Source organism: Oryx dammah, unplaced genomic scaffold (genome assembly GCF_014754425.2).
Source record: "Oryx dammah isolate SB20612 unplaced genomic scaffold, SCBI_Odam_1.1 HiC_scaffold_8, whole genome shotgun sequence".
NCBI lineage: Eukaryota > Metazoa > Chordata > Mammalia > Artiodactyla > Bovidae > Oryx > Oryx dammah.
In genome coordinates, this window is record NW_024070192.1 from 27,249,727 (window position 1) to 27,270,458 (window position 20,732).

Below are 20,732 nucleotides of genomic sequence, written 5' to 3' on the forward strand. Positions count from 1 at the left end.
CATGGGCCCGGGGCTGGCGGGCGGCGCCGGCGCGGGCGGGCGGCGAGGGCCGCGCGCTCTCTGAGGCTCTGGCCTGCGTGCGCGGCTGGAGGCGGCGGCCGGGGATGCGGCGGCGCCCGGCCTGAGCCCGCGCCCGGCCATGTCGGCGGCCAAGGAGAACCCGTGCAGGAAATTCCAGGCCAACATCTTCAACAAGAGCAAGTGTCAGAACTGCTTCAAGCCCCGCGAGTCGCATCTGCTCAACGACGAAGACCTGACGCAGGTGAGCGGGCGGCGCGGGTGGGGCGGACAAAGCGGCGCCCGCGGGACGAGCGGCGCCCTCCGCTCGCCGCCCGGTGACTCATGCGTTTCGGCGGCTCGGGGCGCCCGGCCGAGCGCGGGAACAAAGCGCGGGGCAGCTTGCGGCCGTCCGGCTCCGCGGGCACCCCCCCCGCCCCCGCCATCTCTCGCCGGTTGCTCCGGGCGGGGGCGGCCTAGGTCCGAGTCTCGCTCCGGGCGCGACCCCGGGCCGCCGGCAGGAGGGGCTCGTGGCCTCCCCGCCCCCAGAGTCGCCGCTCCCGGCCGTGTCCCTCGTCCCCGGGGGGCTTCGCAGGCTTCGTCGGCGGAAACCCGCCCACAGCGCGGCGCCGGGCCGTCCCGCGTGCCCGGGCGGGGTTGCTGGGGCGGCCGGCCTCCGGAGCTGGGCTCTGCGGCCCGGCGCGAGCACTCCCGCTTCCCGGGCCGTCCGGCCCCCACGCGGCCTCTCCCCGGCCCCCATCTCCTCGAGGTCTCCCTAGTCCCCCTGCGCGGGGCTGGGAGCTGACCTCGTCGCGGCCGCTTCTTCCATCGGCTCGCCGCTTTCGAGTGGCCGGGGCGGGCCGTTTCTCTCGCTGCAGAGTGGGTGGCCTGGCAGGGATGACGGCACGGGACTCGCCGCCGTCCCCAGCGGCCAGGAAAAGACTCCTGTTACCGAGACTCCACACCCGGGGCCCCAGAGTCAGAGCGTCAGGACCTCAGGACCCGTTTCCCGGTGGTCGTCCCGGTGGTGGGTGGGCTTCTAAGGGACATGCCCTTCTCTCCACCGGGACTTCTCTCCCGGGGAAGCAGTTCCTGTGACGATGAGGGTCCTGGACCAGGACTCAGAAGACCCGAGCTTCTAGGCTTGCTGTCACTGGCAACTGCGTGACCTTGAACAAGACCGTTTGCTTGGTATAGTTTCATTTCCTTCTCCATAAATTGGGAGCAGGAATCCCTGGCTCTCTTCCCTCACCAGGCTGTTAGGAAAAACGGCGTGATATCTTAGTAAACTTTTTCCTTTTACAGCTTAAAAAACAAACAAGAATCACCTGAAGAATAGTAAACTTGAATTTAGAAAGTTTCTGGTCTTGGCAAGGGTTATTCTGAGAGTTTTCTAGTTATTCCAGGCAGCTGTTTAAATTGGGTGTTTACACCTCAAAGGGCTTGTCTTCTGATTCTTAAGCTTAGTTGAACTGGAATGAAATCTGCATATTTGAAATGTATCTGTTTCAAAAATGCTGATTATTAATTGTATTCGCGGGTGGATGTTGCAAATTTAAAAGTACCTTATTCTTGCTGTGTATTCACAGTTGAACTGTATGTAGGTTTTGAAATAGGCCTGGGCCCTCCCGGGCACAAGTGGAATGGTAGTTTCTGAAATGATTGGGTTATTTGTGCCTGGAGGGATTACGCCAGGCTTCTACCTCCCGGGATCTTTCAGGAAGAAACTGCTCTTGAAAAGAGGAGGGAGACTCAGGGCCGTTGCCAACAGCCTTAGCTTCTGCTCCCTGCATCCGGCCCTCCATCCCCCGCCCCGTCCTCATGGCTCCATTAGGAAACCTCAGCCAATCGGTTCCCATCAGTCTTCCCCAAGTCCTTGCTTCCTGTTGCTCCTCCCGCCCCGAGCTTATTTTAGACCGTCAAGGCTGGAAGATAGATCAGGGATCATCGAGGCTACCTCCTCTTTAAGGCGTTTATCCGTTAGTTGTTCTCCTATGTATTTCTCTGCATACACGCAGTCAAGTACAGTGAAAAAAAAATCTTTTTTAACCTAAACTGTGTGCATTTTTGCTCTGCCACATAATTTTTCCCCCCTCTCCTTGATGATATCTTGTAGCCATTTTCATGATCATACATATCAGTATACCAAACTTGTTTTGCATTTTATATGGTCAGGGATGTACCATAGTTTAACCATTACCTTATTGCTGGGCAGCAAGGTTCCTTACTGGTTTTGTTGCTTCAGTGAACAGCTTTCTAACTGCTTTTGGGTATGTGTGTGTGCATCTGCATACGCAAAAGTGCAAGTATTTCTCTGGGGCAGATCTGTAAAAATAGAATGAGTGAATTGATATAAAATGCATTAAATAAATATATATATTTTACAGATAATCATCAAATTGTCTTCCGGAAAAGATTGTATATCTTATCATTGCCACGACTGGGTATTATCAAATGATTTAGTTCTATAATTCCCAAGACACCAGTGAGGTTAAGCCTCTTTTAATAATATTTGTTGAGTATATTTTGCTTCTTTTGAGGATTTTCATATTACTTCCCCATTTCTCTATCAGGTTAGTCCCCCCACCCCTCATCCCATTGAGTTGAAGGAGTTTTCTATATATATTCTAGGTAAGGAGTCCACAAACTTTCTGTAAAAGGTCAGATAGTAAATATTTCAGCCTTGTGGGCCATAGACCTTTGTGGCTACTATGGAGCTCTGTCACTGTACCACAAAAGCCGCTGTGTGAAGCTGCTGTAGACAAGATGTAACCTAAGGGGTATGGCTGTTTCCAGTAAAACTTTATTTACAAAATCAGGCAGTTGAGAGGATTGGCCTGGAGCCATGGTTTGCTGACTCCCACTCTAGATATTAATTTGGTACCTGGGTCGTCTTGTGGCGTGCAGGCTTCTACAGCACGCAGGCTCAGCAGTTGCAGTACCTGTTATATACTGTGTTTAAGTGAATGTAAGGTGTTTTCTCTTTTTACATGTGTGTGTTAGTTGCTCAGTCGTGTCTGACCCTGTAACCCCATGGACTGTATGTAGCCTGCCAGGCTCCTCTGTCCATGGAACTCTCCAGGCAAGAATACTAGAATGGGTTGCCATATCTTTCTCCAGGGGATCTTCCCGAACAGGGATTGAACTGGGGTCTCCCACACTGTGGGCAGATTCTTTACCTTCTGAACCACCTGGGAAGCCTTTATAGTATAGTTTTAAATATGAATGCAGTTAGGTTTCCATGTTTTCCTTTTTAGTTTGTAGTTTTAATCTCGTGCTTATAAAGGTTTTATTTCCAGCATTATAAAATAGCCTCTAATATTTTCTCTAATATAAGTAAGCAAATATTATTTTTATGCTTTGTTTGTGGTTTTTTTTGGCCACACTGTGTGGCTTGTGGAAATCTTAGTTCTCTGACAGGGGATCGAACCTGGGCTCTTGGCAGTGAAAGGAGCATGGTGTCCTAACCACTGGACCTCCAGAGAATTACCTCTGCTTAGCTTTTTAACCCATTGGGTTTGTGTTGTAGGAAGATAATAATTCTAGCTAAAGGCAGAAGCTCTAATAGATGCTCTTGAAGAAGTCCGGGTAAATGTCCGTAAAGGTCTTCTCCAGGTCAGTGCTGACACTAGGAACAAGACGTTGGCAGTCGATCAGAGGTGGGAATTGAGGAAACCTGATTGGGTAAAAGTACCTTTAACGGCAGTTGAGAATAGCAGATTTGGAGTAGATCTGGGGGAGTAGGGAATTCCTGAGTAAAAAAAGCGGTAAATTTGACTTCAAGAAGGTGGAGGTCCAATGTGGTCCTTAGGTGGAGTCACCCACTTAGGTAGTTGGTTAGAGCTGGAGGAGGGGTTGGGGCCCAGTGGGAATTCTGATGCCATAGGAGTGAATGGAGTAGCTCACGAGGCTGTGTAGAGTGAAACGAGACGGGGGAGGCTTGTTGGTCAGTGGGAGCAGCAGATCTGGAACTGAGGGGTCTTGGCTTCCAGGTCCTCGTCCCAGCCTGGGTTCCTGGTGGCCATTGGCTGGATGTCTCCCTCTCCAACTGACTTGTGCACCATTAAGCATGGCTTTTTGTGAAAGAAATCACCAAACTGCAGTTCTAGTCCCTGGTCTAGCACTGTTTTGTTGGTGGGACCTTGGCTGGGTTGTCTCTCTCCAGGAGAAAGAGGAGGTTCGTCTTGGTCTTTCCCAGCTCTTCAGCCCTGCTGTGTCTTCCCTCACCCCCCCAGTCTAATTCCGCCCCTTGCTGCGCTCATACTCCAGTGCTGAGGCTTCTGAGGCATTGGGGTAGCAGTCCCAGACATGGAGGTGGGTAGACCAGGCCTTGCTCTCCTTGTGAATCATTTCACCAGTCAGTTCATCATTTCTCTTTGTTCTGTGACTTTCTTAGATGTTCCAGGGTATGGAACTTCTTTATTTGACTTAACATTTATCTCAGAAACAACGGAAAGATGTCATGCCCATCCATTTTAGAAGATTTGTGATTATTCAGCTTGATAGATAGTTTGGTAAAGGATGTGTCAGAAGTCCCAGACCTTACAGATGACCACACAAGCACATGAAAAATGGTTAATATCGTTAGTCATTAGGGAAATGCAAATTGAAACCACAATGAGGTACCACTTCATACCCACCAGAACGGCTGTAGAAGAAAAAGGGAAAGTGTTCAGTGTGGTGAAGATGTGGCGACGTTGGCGCCCTCGTGCCTTGTTTCTGGGAGTGTAAAATGGTACAGTTGCCGTGGGAATCAGCTTGGCAGTTCCTCAAAAGAATCAGCACGTGACTCAGCGATTCCATTCCTAGCAGATACCCAAAAGAATTGGAAACAGGTATTCAAACAAACAGTTTTATGCCTATGTTTCTAACAGCACTATTTACAATAGCTGAAAGTAGCACCAACCCAAATATGCATCAGTGGATGAACAGAGAAATTATTGTCTGTCCACACAATACAATATCATTCAGTTATAAAAAAGGAATGAAGTAATGAGACATGCTACAACATGATTGACCCTCAAAAACTGATATTAAGTGAAAGAGTCAGACACAAAAGGTCAAACACTGTATGATTCCATTTATATGAAATGTCCAGAATAGGTAAATCTATAGAGACAGAAAGCAGATTAGTGGTTGCAAGGGTTCTGGTTAGAGGGGAACAGGGCACACCTGCTGATGATGAACAGAACCTTGAACAGAACCTGATCAAGGTTCTGTTTTGGAGTGATGAAATGTCTTAGACAGAAATGCTGTTTCCCTAACACTCTGAATGTACTAAATGCCACTGAACTGTTCTGTTGAAAGTGGTTAATTTTATGTGATGTGACTTTTGTCTCAATAAAAAAAGTTCAAGAATCACACATACCGACACACACACACACACACACACACATCCTAAACCTGCCACACCCACCCACCCTAAACCTGCCCTCTGCTTCTAGTGTCTCTGGAGTGAGTATCTGATTGTTTTGTTTCTAGAGTCTAGGGATTGGCAAATACTTACTTAAAGGGCCAGATAATATTTTCAGCTTTGTAGGCACACAGGCAAAATTGAGGCATTTAGGTACGTACTTACATAACCATTTGAAAATGTAAAAACCATTCTTGGTCTTGGGACCTTAAGAAAAAGTAACCAGTGGGCTAGATTGGCTTCTGGAGTGAGCATACAGAGCTTTCCAACCCCCAACCCACTGCCATCCCTCACCCCCTGCCCCCTACCCCATTAGACCAGCCCTGTCCGGTAGAACTGTAATGCAAGCCAGATATGTAATTTAAAATTTTCTGGTTGCCACAAAGTAAAAAGAAACAGGTGAGATGAGTTTTAATTATATTTAACCTAATGTATCTAAAACATTAATCACTGTTTCCACATGTAAACATGCTGTTATAGGCACTTTTACCTTTACAGCACCTTTGGTCCAGACTAGTCTCATTCTAAGTGCTCAGTGGCCACCTGTGGCTGTCGTCTACAGTGATGAATGGGGCGGCTCTGGCTGCAGTGGCCTGGCCCACAGCTGGGTTCTTGAGACTCTCCGGGGAAGTCCAGGCTGGGAAGGTTGTGCCTGTGGATTTTTTCTCCTCAGCTCGCGTTCGGAGTCCTGGAGCTACAAAAAGAGTATCAGCTGGGTATTGATATTCTTATCTGCATCCCCTCATGTTGTGTTTTTGCCAACTTCAGGGGGTTCTTTCTTTGAAAGTCACTTTTTTTGGGGTGACTCCTTTCACTGTATTTGAGAGCTCTGGGCTCTGGTTCCTGCTGCCCCAGCAGGGCAGAGGAGAGCAGGGTGCCGGCTGGTCAGGGCTTAGTAGGGGAGCGAGTGAGAGCCGAGGGTGGGTTAGTGGGGCACGTGGAGGTGGGGTGCCCACACCACCCTCTGTGTTTGCTCAGTGCTCCGCAGCTGCATCCTAGCTGCTTTTCCCAGCGTTCTAGCTGCCACTTGACCTTTCTTTCCGAGTTCTTGTTCCCTGGCCACGCAGAAGGGCTACAATGGAAGACCTGTGTTCTATTCTTGGCACAGACGTTGCAGGGTGACCCAGAAAGGTCACCTGTGTTCTCCTGGCCTCAGTTTCCCACCTCCAAAGCTACTGCCCACATTTTGTTCTCAGGAGTGGTCTAGTTCGCTAACGGAATGGATGGAGAGTACTGACCAGGCCTGTGAAGGCTACCGAATCCCTTTGTGGTAATTAATATTCCAGAAAGGATGCCAAGGGCCTCTGCTGTGGGGAACAGCCTTTGTTTGGGCTCTCTCCAGATCACTGGCACCCTGATGCTGTTTAACTGAAATAAATTTGACTTGGAATACTTATCTTTAAGTTGTTACCAATTTGCCATCTAGACTTGAAAAAAGAGCCTTGAGCCAAGGAGGAGAGACTAGAGGGAGCTGCGCTTCTGTTGCCTCCATCCTCATGCTGTGGGCGGCAGCCAGGACACAGCGGGGAGTGCGAAGCGCTGGGGGCTGGTTTCGAAGCAGTTAATCTGAGAAAACAGGCTTCCTTTATTCCTGAAAACTTATTCTCTGAGCATCACTTTCCCATCTGAGAGGACACGGTTGAACCAGGTCAGCGGTTTTCAAACTTTAAATTGCGGAGCCTTTTACTCAAAGGAGTCTCGTACAGAAGCGTGTATGAAGCCGGAAAAGTGACACGGTTCTGGGCCACACGCAATTGGTACTTGGCCTCTCAGCCGTTTGTTTCTGTTTCCCACACATGGGACCTCCGCTTGTTTCTGAGCATACGAGGGGCAGGTTTGAAGACTCTGCCTGAAATCTCTCTTTGATTTTAGCAGAGGGCTCTGTGAGTGGTCTGGGCTCTCTCACAGCTGCCCTGGGCTGGGACCCCCGAGTGCCCAGCGCCACTGCTGTGATGCTCTCACTTCCTTTGGGGGCAAGAGAGCCAGAGGCTTGGCATTTTGTCTCTGGAGACTGGACTAGACTCTTCCAAACCACTTGCTGGTTTCCTCAAGGTCATCCTAGTTCACATGAAACCATAGCCTGATTCTTGCCTGGAGCCTGTAACCCTTCTGGCTCCTTCCTCCCCTTGCTCAGCTTGGTGTGTGTGCTGTGCTGGATGGCAGGGCCAGCTTGCAGTGAGGGTGAGTGGACAGGCCTGGGGAGTCCTCCCGAGCCTGCGTCGCCCTGGATCCGGTGTTGTAAGTACCATGACCTCCTTCCACTGTCTTCAGCTGGGGAGGCGAGCAGGGTTGGGGGCAGCATGGCTGCCTGTGGAGTAGGGACATGGAGAACCGGTCAGGCTTAGGTTAGATCAGCCTGAGGTCACTGAGCTGCCTAGGGATGGGCTGTGTTCCACGTGGTTCCCATGCCAGCTTATATGCGGCCAGGAGCCAGGCCTCCCTTCTCCTGGGAAGGCCACTGTGACTTGTTAACCTGTTAAGGTTTCAGTAGGAAGCTGAGGTCTGCAAACTAAGTTGAAGCTGTTTAATGGACTTCTAATCCCTACCCCAAGGAGAAGGGGCCTGAGGGGCTCGGTGATCCCCCCACCCTTAAGCAGGTGAAGGATTGTCCTCGTTAGCAGATGGAGCCGCTGAGACCCAGAGAGGTTCAGCCTAGGTCACAGGAAGGCCAGTGTGGAGTTTTCAGAGTTCTGTTTGCCCACTCTGTCTGAAAGCAAATGTTAACCTTTCTGTCAGAGACAGGGCCTTGCCCTGACTTGGATTCCTTAGTTGGTGGGGGCCATGGGAAGGGCAGAGCATTTCGCAGGTCCTAAAGTCTCAGCTTTGGGGTATTGCACATCTCCTGGACAGGCTGCTGGCCTGTTGCAGTGACCACACCTTTGGTGAGCCTTGAACGGGAATCACTGTTTTCCCCTGAGGGATTCCGAATCAGGAAGTAGTTGTGTCCTTGACTCCATATCCTAAAGCCCTGGTTGGAACAGGGAGACTCCATGTTTTCTACTCTCCCAGTGTCCTGGTGCGCAGCTCAAGGGGCCAGGCAGGGGAGCTGCTGCTGGGAGTCCCAGGTGAACCAGAGAAAGAGTCCAGGTCCCCCGGGTGCTACTCTCAGAGCCTCTACCTCAGCTGGCGGGTCTTCTGCTTGGGGACCGCTCTGACCTACAAATCTGACACAGTCCCACTTTTAGTTCACACGTGCTCGGGTAAGGGAATGGGAGGGTTGAGGATGGGGACTTTCAGCTCGGATTTGGGTCTTATGCTGCTTAAGCAACTTACTCAGAGTCTAAGTGTCTGCATCCCTCCTCTGAAAATGGGGGCTGCAACAGGACCCATGTCTGGTGCCTGTGAGGATGGGGGTTGCAGGAAAGAGCAAGCCTCAGCTCTGTAAACGCCTGAGTGTGTGGTGGGCACATGGTGACCCAGAGAGGGGACCTGCCTCTGTGATGAGATTCTGCAGCATGGCTGCCCTCAAACTCTTTCTATCTACCTGGTGCCCACACCACAGAAGCCCAGGCTGCCCCTCTCTTGTGAGCTGCTTGGCACCACTTAGCAGTTGCCCCACATCAGCCCCTAGGGATCGGAAGGACCATAGTCTGTTTGCTTGTGTGGGTTTGATTTTCAGAACGTATTTAAGTATAAAGAGTGAACCAGTTTTAAGAATTTTTAGAGTATAAGAAGTGAAGAGGCAGGGCTCCCCTGGTGGTCAGTGGCTAAGACTCTGTGCTTCCATTGCACGAGGCACAGGTTCTGTCCCTTTAGTCAAGGACCTAAGATCCCACATGCTGCTCTGTGTGGCAAAAACAGTGACAAAACTGGAGATCCCAGGTACACTGGCCTAAGACCTACCACTGGAGGGTGTGGGCTGCTCCAGAGGCCAGCAGCCGGGGTAGTAGCCACCCCTGAGCACCTGCCGAGCCCAGAGAAATGCACACTGCCCGTCTCAGGAAGGGCAGTTGTTTAGTCAAATGGCAGTGGCACGCCCCAATTTCAGAAGTCACTTTGTGTGGAAGTGTCTCAGTTGCCGTCAGCAAGGTGGCAGAGGGTTAAGAGAAGCTGCTTATCATGCAGGTGCCCCTGGGAGCAGTTATCTGGGAGTCCAAGCTCTCGTGCACTGGGCCTGGGTGAAAAGGCCGGAGGAGCATAGAGAGCAGCCTGGGCCTAGTACTGAGTCACTGGGCAGTGAGCAGGAGATTGGCCCAGGCCCTTGGGTCACCAGCTTTGATAACTCGCCTCAGCTGGCAGGGGGGTCCTCTGGCTTCCTCCCCCACTGCCCCACATCCTTTAGGGATCACACACTCTTTCAAGGGGTGGAGCCTTCTGCCAAGGGCACCCTTCCGTGGGGTCTAAATGAGCAGACGTGGCTCCTTGGGAGAGTTTGCAATCTAGCTTGTCAACAGGCAGGTGCCATCTCAGCAGACAGCCCATTGACTCTCATGTCTACATCTCCCTTCCCTGCTGGAAACCTGTGAGCTTGGGTTTTCTTCCTGGGAATGGAGCCAGTGTACCGGCCACATAGCCATCTCTGGTGTGGTTTTCTATACTTAGTTGGAGGAGTAGTTGATGTGCTCTGGGATTATTTTCTGGGGCAGTGGTGGGATTCAGAGCTGACAGTAACTGCTGTGTGCCCGGCCACTGCTAACCATTTACATTCACGGCAGCCTTATGAATTAGAGAGATAAGAAAACAGAGATGGAAAGAGGGCCTGGAACTTGCGCAGACAGTCTGACCTGGACCCTCCTCCCAGAGTTCCCAAATGGACCTGAGTGGGCTCAGGCCAGCCTTCTGGACCTTAGATCTCTGGCCCTGTGTGGCCTCTGGCCCCTCGTGTCTGGGAGCTGCCCTGCCAGTGTGTGTGTGTGCTGGGAAGGGTGGAGTGGAGGCGAGGCTTGGGCTGAACTTGTTACATTTCCTGTCTCTCTCTTACTTCCTTTCCTCAGACTCTCCTGTCCTACCTGTCACTTTATAGGAAGCACTGCTTTTTGAGGGACAGGGTGTGACTTTTTCCTGCAAAACCATTGGCTCCAAAATTTGTCCCACGCATTCTCTGGCATTTCTCCCTTTGCCACAAATGGCGTCATGTTCCAAAAATCCCGTGGCCACGGGCTCCTAGTCAAGCCCAAACAGGGAAGGGGTTTTTTAAAGTGTTCCTTTCCCCTCTTCCTCCAGCTGCTGCAGTCCAGGGAGGAGGCTTGGGCATGGACTGGACTTGCAGGGCATGTGTGTGGGCAGAGAGGTGAGCAGGAAGCTGAGTTGGGGAATGAGGGGTGGTGGCCAGCAGGCTGGCGGCTGCGTGCCCTCCCATCTCGGGGCCTGGGATCCAGTGAGCTCTGTATGTGAGTTTTTGTTTTTTTGTGGAAAAATTCATGAAATGTAAAATTAATAATTTTAAAGGGTTCAGTTCACTTGCATTTAGCACATTCACAATATGCTAAATTCACCAGCACTCTAATGTAAACATCTCGTCACGATATGCTAAAGTCACCAGCACTCTGTAACGTAAACATCTCATCACACCAAAAGAACACCCGTTACTACTGAGCAGCTTTATCCCACTTCCCACCCCCATCCTCAGCAGCCACCTGTCTGCTTTCTGTCCCTACAGATTTACCCATTCTAGATATTTCATCAAAATGGAATTGTAGAAAATGTGACCTTTTGTCAGGCTTTTTGCACCGAGCATGTTTTCAGAGTTCACACGGTAACACGAAATCAGTGTGTACTGCTTGTTTCTGGATGAATATTGCATTCTATGGCGTAGAACATTTTGTTTATGTCTGTCTGTAGATGGACACTTGGGCTGTTCTGCCTCTGGCTGTTGTGAATCGTGCTGCTGTGAACACACATCTGTCTGACCCCTCAGCTCTTCAGGGTGGAGACTGGCTTGTTGGGGGTATTGCTGGGTCCCGTGGAGATCTGCTGTGAGCTGCGCCGGGAAGCACCTCATCAGGCCAGACCTCAGCACTGTGGACAGTGGGGTGCAGGGGCAGAGATGGTGGCACAGGCGGGCAGAAGAGACCAGGATAAGGACCTGGAGGGGCTGTGCCTGTGTGCAGGAGCAGCCAGGGCCACCCCCCGCCCCGACCTCCATTCCCTCCTGAAGATCCTGTTGAGCAGGAGCTAAGCTGGGGCTTCAGTGTCCTGGGGTAGGGGGCCATGGGAGCTGAAGGCCAGGCGATGCAGGGAGACTCTGGTGCACCCCTGAATGGTGAGGTGTGGGGAGGCTGCTGGGAGCCAATCACCAAGGGGCTTGGGGTCAGTTAGACAGCTGTTGTTTACTTCTTTGATCTCTCCTAAAGGATTTTTAAAAACGGTCACCAAAAGGGGGGAACAACCCCAGTATCATCAGTAAACAAATGTGGTCCGTCCACACAACAGAGTGTTATCTGGCCATGAAAAGGAGAGAGACAAGCACCCACTATGGCACAGCTGAGCTTAGGAAACACACTCAGTGAGAGAGGTCAGGCACGAAAGACCACGTGTTACCTGATTCCGTTCATGTGAAATGTCCCTATTAGGCAACTTTGTGACGACATAAAGCAGCTTGGTGGCCACTGGGGACCCCGGGGGAGAGTGCGGGAATGGCAGCTGAAGCACACAGGGCTGCTTTTCCAGGGCGACAGAGCTGTTCTAGATGTGATGGTGGCGATGGGTGCAATACAAACCTGGATTTGTGTTGAATTTTACACCTGTTGTACAACAGAGGAGTTGTATAGTGTGTGAATTATGCCTCAAAAAAGTAAGTTGTTACAAAAATAACCCAAAGCCATTATTATCCCCATCTCAGTTTTGGTTTCTGCTTGTTGTTTGGTCGATAAGTCGTGTCCAACTCTTTTGCGACCCCCAAGGACTGTATATAGCCTGCCAAGCTCCTCGGTCCATGGGATTTTTCCAGGCAAGAAGACTGGCGTGGGAAGCCATTCCCTTCTCCAGGGAATCTTCCCAACCCAGGGATCAAACCCACATCTCCTGCTTGGCAGGCAGGGTTTTTGCCAGGAAAGGAGCCACCAGGGAAGCCCAGCCCACATTTTGCCAAACCATTATTTGACATCTTTGTTTCCTCTATTTCTGTCATTTTTGGCTTGGCATTTGCTGCCCGAGTGTAGCTAACACTGCAGATTCCACCTCCGTCCTCTGCTCCATCCTAGTTACCCCAGGTCCCCAGGAGCATGCTGGACTGCCATGGCATTGGCCTCACCGTGTCTCACCCACGTGTGCACATCTGCACACACAGCTTGGGGCTCAGCTGTGGTCAGGTGTGTGGCAGCAGCGTGGATGTGTTCTGTGCTGAGAGCAGTTGGCGTTAGGGTGATCGTTTCATCAAGTATTTATTGTCTTTGCCTCCGTCCAGTGCTACTTCTGATTTGGCCGAAGGGTGGGACTGTCAGAGGATTCTCGGACTTAGAGCTCTGGAGGAGGGCCCCAGAGGCTCCAGCCGCATGGCAGTTTGGATGCACCCCCCACCCCCGGAAACCCCGCTCTGTAACGTGCTCCTAGGGAGGGGGCAGCACTGTGTGAGAGGCTCTGCTGCTTGTGGGGGGAGCGTGGGGCGCCTCACATGCCAGCTGGCCTCCCTAACCTCCATCTCTGCCGTTGGCCTGTGCTCGCTCCTCTCGGAGGTCTCTTCCACATCCTTCCTCTCTGCTCCCTGCTGCCGAGGTCCTTACCCTTAGTTCCACGTTTTGTGTCTTTGTCTCCTTGTAGGTATTCTCAGTGGCTCTGCTGTCTTTGCAGCCTGACTTTTGGCAGCAGGGATGTGTAAACTGCCTTTCTTGTGAGTTTCTTTCTTTAGGGCCATGTGTCCTGGTGTAATTAGTAGGCTCCCTGCTCATTTCCCAGAGTGTCCCAGTTTGGATGCTAAATGGATAGAGTTGCTCTACTTGTGAGGCTCTGGGCGGAGGTGGGAGCCTATGCTCGCACTTCTGTCTTTGTGTGCACAGATAGGAAAGACTCCTTCCGAGGAAGAGCCCCATGGCCTCTGTCTGCTCCCTAAACCCCTTCACAGCCCTTGGTGCCTGGCCATGCCAGGTGGACAGCTCCATGGAGGGTGGCTTGTGGTGGTCCATCCTGTGATGAGCTCCTTACAGGGACCACGAATCAGGACTCCACGCAGATCCCAGGCCTCAGGTGGAGTGATGTCTGGGGAGGCCCTAGTGACGAGGTCAGGACTAGACCCTCAAGGAGAATACCCACTAGGGTTGTGCATCCTGCTGGGGTGGCGCCAGCTTTTACTCCTGGGAGTGGCCCACTGATGTGGCCTCGCCCTCGCCTTGTCCCGGCCAGGGCCTTGTCCCGCCCTCGCCTCTGTGCATCCAGAGGTTAGAGGCATGATATGGGGCCAGGTGGCCTTGACTCACACTTGCTGAGACACTGCGGTTTCCTTGTATATGAGATGAGGAAGAGTGGTTCAGAGTGCGTGAGTGAAGTGCCTGGAGCAGTGACCTGCCTTATAAGTCGTGGGTGTTGACTGTTGGCACTGGGGAGTAGGACGGCTGGGTAGCAGAGCAGATTGGAGGGCGTTTTGGAAAGCCTGCCCACGCGCCCACTCAATGCAGCGTGCATCCTTAGGGCCACTCACCTCGTGGCTCCCCTTTCTCAGAAGCCACGCTTTCTCTCACCCAGGGTCCTGATGGTGTTGAATCGGGCGCAGGGGCTATCCCGCGACTGTACTCATCTTGGCAATGGCCAATGGCCCTCTGCTGGCTTTCAGAGGCAGATGGCATGGCCGGGAAGCTCATGCCGGCAGGTGTGCCCACGTGGAGGAGTGTAGTGTGGTCTAGAACGGAATAGCTGTAAAGCAGCAGGACAGTGTTCTCTGCTGAGGGCTCGAGACCCTTGGACGTATCTTAGAGACGAATCCCAGCACAGTGGCCCACGTGGTGTTGGGAGGAGAAGCCTGAGGTGGGATCTGCAGGGATGGCTGACCCGGTGCCCCAGTAGGTTTGCTCTAAGTGAGAAGCCCACACTCCTGGGGTCTTGCTCTACTGGCTTGTGGAGGCATGTGCTGACCGAGGTGTGGGTCAGGCAGGTGGGACAGGCCTCCCTCTTCAGTCTGCCTAGAATGGAGTGTTCTTTCTCAGGTGGCCGGGACAAGGCGAGGGCGAGGCTTCAGACTGACCTGGATGTGTGCCCACATTTCGTGTTACTGACTTACCTCCACATGTCCCATAAAAGACAGGCGACCTCACAATCTCCTGTGATTTACATGCTCATAAAGATAGCCAGACAGCTGCTACCCAGGCATCATTTCTCCTTTTGGAATAGAAATGCAGAAAATATCGAAAAGCCTGTTTGCTATGAGCGCATGGAAGCGTTTCCACAAAAACTCTTAGGGAAAAGAAGAGCAGGGAGCCAGCCTCAGAAGCACTTAGCTTCAGTCTACAAACACCCCCATCCTCGGAGCATCCACTAGATCCTTACCTCCGGCCCCTGTGCAGCTCCTCATCCTCCAGCTTGGCCCAGGAGTGCCCCTGAGCTGGGATGCTGGCCCCCACAGTATGGATCTGTCTTCAAGGCTGTGTGGGACCGCTCTCCTCGAAGAACTTTCATGAGGCTGGTGCTTGGAGTTGACATGTCCAGCCTTGTGTGAGGATGCCTTTGTGGGGTTCGCATGCTTTGCCCCGCCTGAGTCAGGCATCCTGGGGTCCCCTCCGGGCTGGCCTTGGATACTCTACGGCCCTCCCTTCCACGCTGTTCTGGGGCCGTCTCTCGCGCCAGGTCCACTCTGGGGCTCGTTCCCCTGAGCATGCTGGCCCTAAGCCCCACCCCTGGTTTGGTTTGAGCTCCAAACCAACACTGGTTTGCTGGTCTGTGTTGTCTCTTTAGGCTCCGTGTCGGGCTGTGGGATTACCAGGAAGGAGCAGGGAGATGAGTTCTCTCCACATGTGGCCGCCTGGCTGCTCTGAGAGTGCCGGCTTTCCTGCGTCGTCTCTGCTTTCTGTCGGGGCCGCCATGGCGCACGCGGTGTTGGTGGGGATTGGCTTCAGGAAAGGGAGGACAGTTGGAGGGCAGCCTGTCCACGTGCTCCTTAGTGCTCAGCTTGTCCCTAGGTGTTGGGGATGGACAGGTTCCTCCCGGTGACTGGGCTCCGTGTGTGGCAGGAAGAGGTGTGGCCTGGGCTCACCCTGTCCTGGCTCAGAGGCCTTGCAGCAGCACCTGGAGGACAAGTGGGGAGCAGCTGAGTGCTGCCTCAGTGTGTCCACTGACTCACGTGTCAGGTGGCCCTACTTTGCACTGGGCACCTTGCTGAACAAAGGTGGGATGTGAAAGCAGAAGGGCTGGAGATGGTGGGGGGCTTGGAGAAGGGCCTGGGGGTAAGCAGGGTGTTGCTGCAGGGTGGGGTTTCCTCTCTGCAGAGGCCCATGTGTGCAGAGCTCTGAGGCCAGAAGACAGTTTTCTGTTCATGGGAGGTGTGAGTATGGGCACAGCTTGCAGGAGGGGAGCCCCAGTAAGTTCTTGGTAAGCAGCTGGCTCTGGGTTGGTTACTCTACTTGAAGGGACCTGCGTAGAGACAGGGGGTTACTCCTGCCCATGGAGGAGAGGTGCTTGTGGAGGGCCTTTAGGATGACAGGGGTGGGAAGGTGGTACCGCATTTCTGTGTCTGCTTTTCTCAGGGCCCCTTATGCTCTGGGGCAGGTGAATCTGAGGGGACAGAAGAGCGAGCTTCGCAGCCTGTCAGAAGTCTGTCACATACGTCTCCTTTCTTTGAGCCTCAGATGGGCCCTCAGAGGGGCACTCTCAGTGGAGCTGAGAGCCCAGCATGTAATGCCTGGACGCCATAGGGCTGTTTGTGATTGGGCAGCTGTGTCCAGAGTCCTGGATGTGTCTGGGCAGCATCAGGGTAGCAGCTGGGTGATGCTCTATAAGGCAGGCCGGGTGCCTGCTCCTTCTCTGCCTGCAGCCCGCCCTGCCCACTTGGCCCGATAGAACCCCCAGGCCTGCCCCAGGAGGGTGGTGCAGGGAGAAAGGGACGAAGAAGCTCACGTGGTCCAGTCGACAGCCTTCAGAAACTGCGTGTGCCTGAGGCCTCGGGGGAAGCTGAAGCCATGGCAGGCTGCTTGGCCTGGGGCTGGCCCTGTGGACTGCAGAGGCCTTTGTGGCTAAGCCTCTTTGCTGTTGGGTTGCAGTGGGTCCTCCTGGGGGGGGGGGTGGGGGACATATGCCTGTGTGAGTGGAGCAAGTATCCTAAAGTAATAGTTTTTTTTTTTTTTATTAAAATTTTTATTTTGAGATCATTGTAGTTTTGCACGCAGTTGTGAGATGCAGTCTGGAGAGATCCTGTGTATTCTTTACCCAATTTCCCCCAGTGGCTGCATCTTATATTAATAAACTTACAGGACCTTGTCACAGTCCTCCTGTCCTCTTACCTCTGCTGCCTCCTTAACTCCTAGCAGCTGCAAGTCTGTCTCCATGTCTAGAAATTCCACATTTCAGGCATGTTGTGTCAGTGGAATCGTACATCACGTAACCTCAGGGTTGACTTTTCCACTCACCTTAATTCTCTGGAGACTCATCCAAGTTGCGTATATCACCAATTGTTTCCTTTTAATTGCTCAGTAGTATTCCAGAGTGTGCACAGATTAACCACTCATTCGCTGAAGGTTTTTTAACCACTCATTGCTTCCAGGTTTTTCTTGGCCTTTACAAATAAAGAGACAGTAACCCACATACAGTTTTTGTGAAGTGTAAGCTTTTATTTCTCTGGAATGCGTCCAGGAATGCGGCGCCTGGGTTATGTGGTAGTTGGATGTTTGTTTACTTACTTATGGCTGCACTGGGTCTTGGGTGCTGCGCCCTGGCTTTCTCTGGTTGCGGCCAGCGGGGGCTGCTCTTCCGTGCAGTGCTTGGGCTTCTCTTGCTGTAGAGCACCAGCTCTGGGTGCGCAGTTGCAGCACGTGGACTCAGTAGTTACGGAGCGTGGTCTTAGTTGCCCCGTGGCATGTAGAATCTTCCCAGACCAGGTATCAAACCCACGTTTCCTGCATTGGCAGATGGATTCTTACCTGCTGAACCAGCAGGGAGGTCCAGTATTTCATTTTTTTTAATGATTGTAAGTAGTACTTTTAGGAAATATTTGTTTTGCTGTGCTGAGTCTTCGTTGCACCATGTGGGGTCCTTGATCTTCGTTGCAGCATGGTAGCTCTTGATGCAGCGAGTGGGATCTAGTTCCCTGACCAGGGATCAAACCTGGGCCCCCTGCATTGGGAGCTCAGAATCTTAGCCACTGGACCACCAGGGAAGTGCTAGTATTTTAACCCTTCTCTCCTTCCAGGATTCTGACGACACAGATATTAGGTCTTCTGTTCCCACAGGTCCCTAACACTCTGTTCTCTTATTTTTCAGTCTGTTTTCTCTGTGTTGTCTGTGTGATTTCTGTTCTCTTGTTTTCTAGCTCACTGATTCATTCCATTGTTCCCATCTTTCTGCTTTTTGAGCCCATCCATTGAGCTTTTGATTTAGCTATTGTATTTTTCAGTTTCAGAATTTTCACCTGGATCTTGCAGCTTCTGTTTCTTTGCTCAGGCTCTGTGTTTTTTCATTTATTCCAAGCATGCTCATAATTTCTTGTTGAACCATGTAGCATGGCTGCTTTAAACCTCCAGCAGATAATTCTGACATGCCTGACACCCTGGTGTTGGCATCGACCTTCCTGGTTCTTGGTATTATGGTGATTTTTCAACCTGGACAGTTTTGTGTCACGCCAGGTGACTTTGGGCTGTGTTTGACCTTTCTCTTTCAGTCAGGTTTTTCTAGCACTGCCCAACAGGGGAAGCAGGGCTCTGCCTCCTGCCTCTCAGTGGAGGTAGGAGTCTGGCTCCTCACTGGGCTCCGTGGACACTTGAGGCAGGAGGTGCGTGGTTGCTGCCATAGGGGACGGGGTGCAGCCCCTCAGGTGTCCTCCATGGATAGCAGGGAGAGGGAGGGGACCTTCACTGCTCGGTGGGCAGGGCAGTCCTGGGCCCCTGCCTGTTGTCCCACACCTCGCCTACTGAGTAGGAAGTCTCTGGCCTCTGCTGGGGGAGGGTGGGAGTATGGCGATGTCTCTTCTATCCAACTGGGGTAGGCTGGTTACTCTGGAAGAGTTCTCTGTTTTGCCAAGTTGTCCCTAGGGACTAGGGAGAGCCTTTCCTGAGGCCTTTTCTGTCTGTGCCTGTTGGCGCTTCCATGTGGCCTCTCCTCCAGACCCCGATCTGGGACAGTGAGGCCAAAAGAAACCCAGGCTGCACACCTCCTGGCGGTGCCTCGGCTCCTGAGCGCTCAGCCCCTCTGAAGTCTTCTCTCCCGCTTTTCAAGTCTCCTTAGGTTTGTCTAACATACAGTGTCCAGGCTTTTATTTGTGCTTAGTGGGAGGCATAGGGACGTTACATCCACCCCATCTCAAAGCAGAAATGTCAAGTGAGCATTTTCGAAAGGGCTTTGGGCTGAGGAGGATGCCACAGCCACCAGCAAGCAGCCTCTTCCCAGAGGTCAGCGGAAGTGCAGCCTCTGGTTTATTGGTGTGTGAGGTGGGGCTGAGTTTAATGGAAGGGAGAGTGGCCCGGTGGGTGGTCCCAAATGGTGACTTTTGCACAGGGACTGGACCAGTGGGCTTACTCCTGGTGGCCTGCTTGAAACAGAACTCCCAAAGTCCCATCCTTTGGGCCCTCAGTATCAAGAAGAGCTACCTGCTTCTCCTGTCCCCCTGCCCCTTAAAGTAAACCCCAGTCACCCAGGCAGAAAACAGCAACAAAACTACAGGCCACTAGGAGTTTCTAGAGCCCACTCCCTGTGCCAGCTGCCTTTGGGGTGACCAGAGTCTGTATGTCAGGTCACTGGGGGCTCCCAGGGAGGGGAGGCAAGAACAGGAGGGATGCTGCCCTACAAACCTCTGGCCTGTGGCTTTAAACGTCTCCTGTGGGGACAGGCTGTGTGCGGCGTTTCTGGGCTCGCCAGCATGGCCAGGTTGGCTGTTGCCATTTTTAGGCCCTCTGAGAAACAGTGAGGGCAGCAGCTGCATGTCTGGGGCACCCTTCTGTGGACTAAGGGCAGGTGGGCATGGCTAGCTTGAGGTTCCCTGAGGAGCAGGGGGCTCAGAGCGTGTGTCCCCAGGTGCGGCTCTCCAGGCTCGTGGAAGGGGTTCCAGGTCTGGAGCCCTCAGTGAGAGGCGCTGACGAGTTGAGGGAGGGCGGCAGCTGAACCAGCCCTGCTGGTGGACAGGCTCCTGCCTCCGTCTCCGCTTCAGCCGTGCCCATGATCACCAGTGCTCCCCTCCCCAACCACTGCCTCCTCACAGGTCATTTGTTCCCGGTTTGCTTGCTGTGGACTGTGAACCCATGGAGGGGGAGCAGTTTCTTATTTATCTCTGCTTCCCCACTGCCTGACATAGGCCTTGGTAAATGATTTTTTTTTTAATAGCTTTATTGAGATGAAACTCACATACCATATATAGTTGACTTATTTAAACTGTGCAGTTCAGTGATTTAATGTATTCCCAGAGATGTGCAGCTATTCTCACAGTCAGCTTTAGAACGCTTTCATCCTCCCAGAAGGAACCCTGTGGCCTGTAGCTGTCACCCCCTGCAGCCCATCCATCCCCTCTGTCCTGGGCGCCCCGTCTGCCCTTTGTCAGTAGGGTTTGCCTTGGTAAGCGCTCCTGCAGAACACTGCCCACTTCCCGGGCTGCTGGAGCCCTTGTCTCTTGCCCCGTGCCCTCCACTGGCCCAGCCTTCCCACCTTTCAGGACGCCCTACTCACCTGGGTGGGGTCTGCTTTGGGGTGATTTATATAAGGAAGTCACATCAGGTGAGGTGGGTGCTGGTAGGCTTGCCGAGATGTTTGTGGAGCAAATAGTGATGCTGCTTGCAGGCCAGGTTCTGAGGGACCTGGCCAAGCCCATGTCTCTCACTGCCCTTTTGAGGAAAGGACAGGTAGGTGTAGCTGACAATGTGGTCACCCTAAAGCCCTGGAGCCAGAAAAGGGGAGGGTGGTATGTGATGGAAGCCAGACAGAAACTGAGGAGACATGGCCTTGGACTCTAACCTCCTGATGTCGCAGGCCAGAGACCTGCACCCGTGGCCATGGTGGGGGGTCACCTGGCCGGGGTACAAGGGCTCAGCCCCCAGCGCCAACCCGGCTGTCCTATGTGTGTGCATCTCCCAGTGGGCAGAGAGAGGCCGAGTGTGCTTGTCTGCCTGGGGGACGGGGGGTGCCTCTGGTGCTTGCTGAGAAAACAGACCTCGGTTCTCTTTGCTTCTGCTTTCCCAGGCAGTATTTCATCCCACATACTCCACGGTCCTTCTGGGCCATGTCCCTCTAACTCCTGGTTCCCTGCCAGCACCCACTCCCATGT

At 52.7% G+C, this 20,732-nt stretch overlaps 1 protein-coding gene across 11 annotated transcripts in view; it reads left to right on the plus strand.

Moving 5' to 3' along the window:
- Positions 1-19: 19 nt before the first annotated feature.
- LOC120867369 (myosin phosphatase Rho interacting protein) overlaps positions 20-20,732 on the plus strand; it is a 90,438-nt gene continuing 69,725 nt past the window's right edge. For 7 of the 11 annotated variants that reach the window (XM_040245769.1, XM_040245770.1, XM_040245767.1 and 4 more), the window contains exon 1: positions 122-262. Coding sequence is in view for 4 of the 11 variants with exons in the window: in XM_040245768.1 (XP_040101702.1) it covers positions 140-262 (123 nt within the window). In the remaining 7 variants the exon portion in view is untranslated. Of the gene's footprint in view, positions 263-20,732 lie in introns of all 11 variants that reach the window. The other 4 variants (XM_040245768.1, XM_040245776.1, XM_040245780.1 and 1 more) reach the window with 1 other exon arrangement.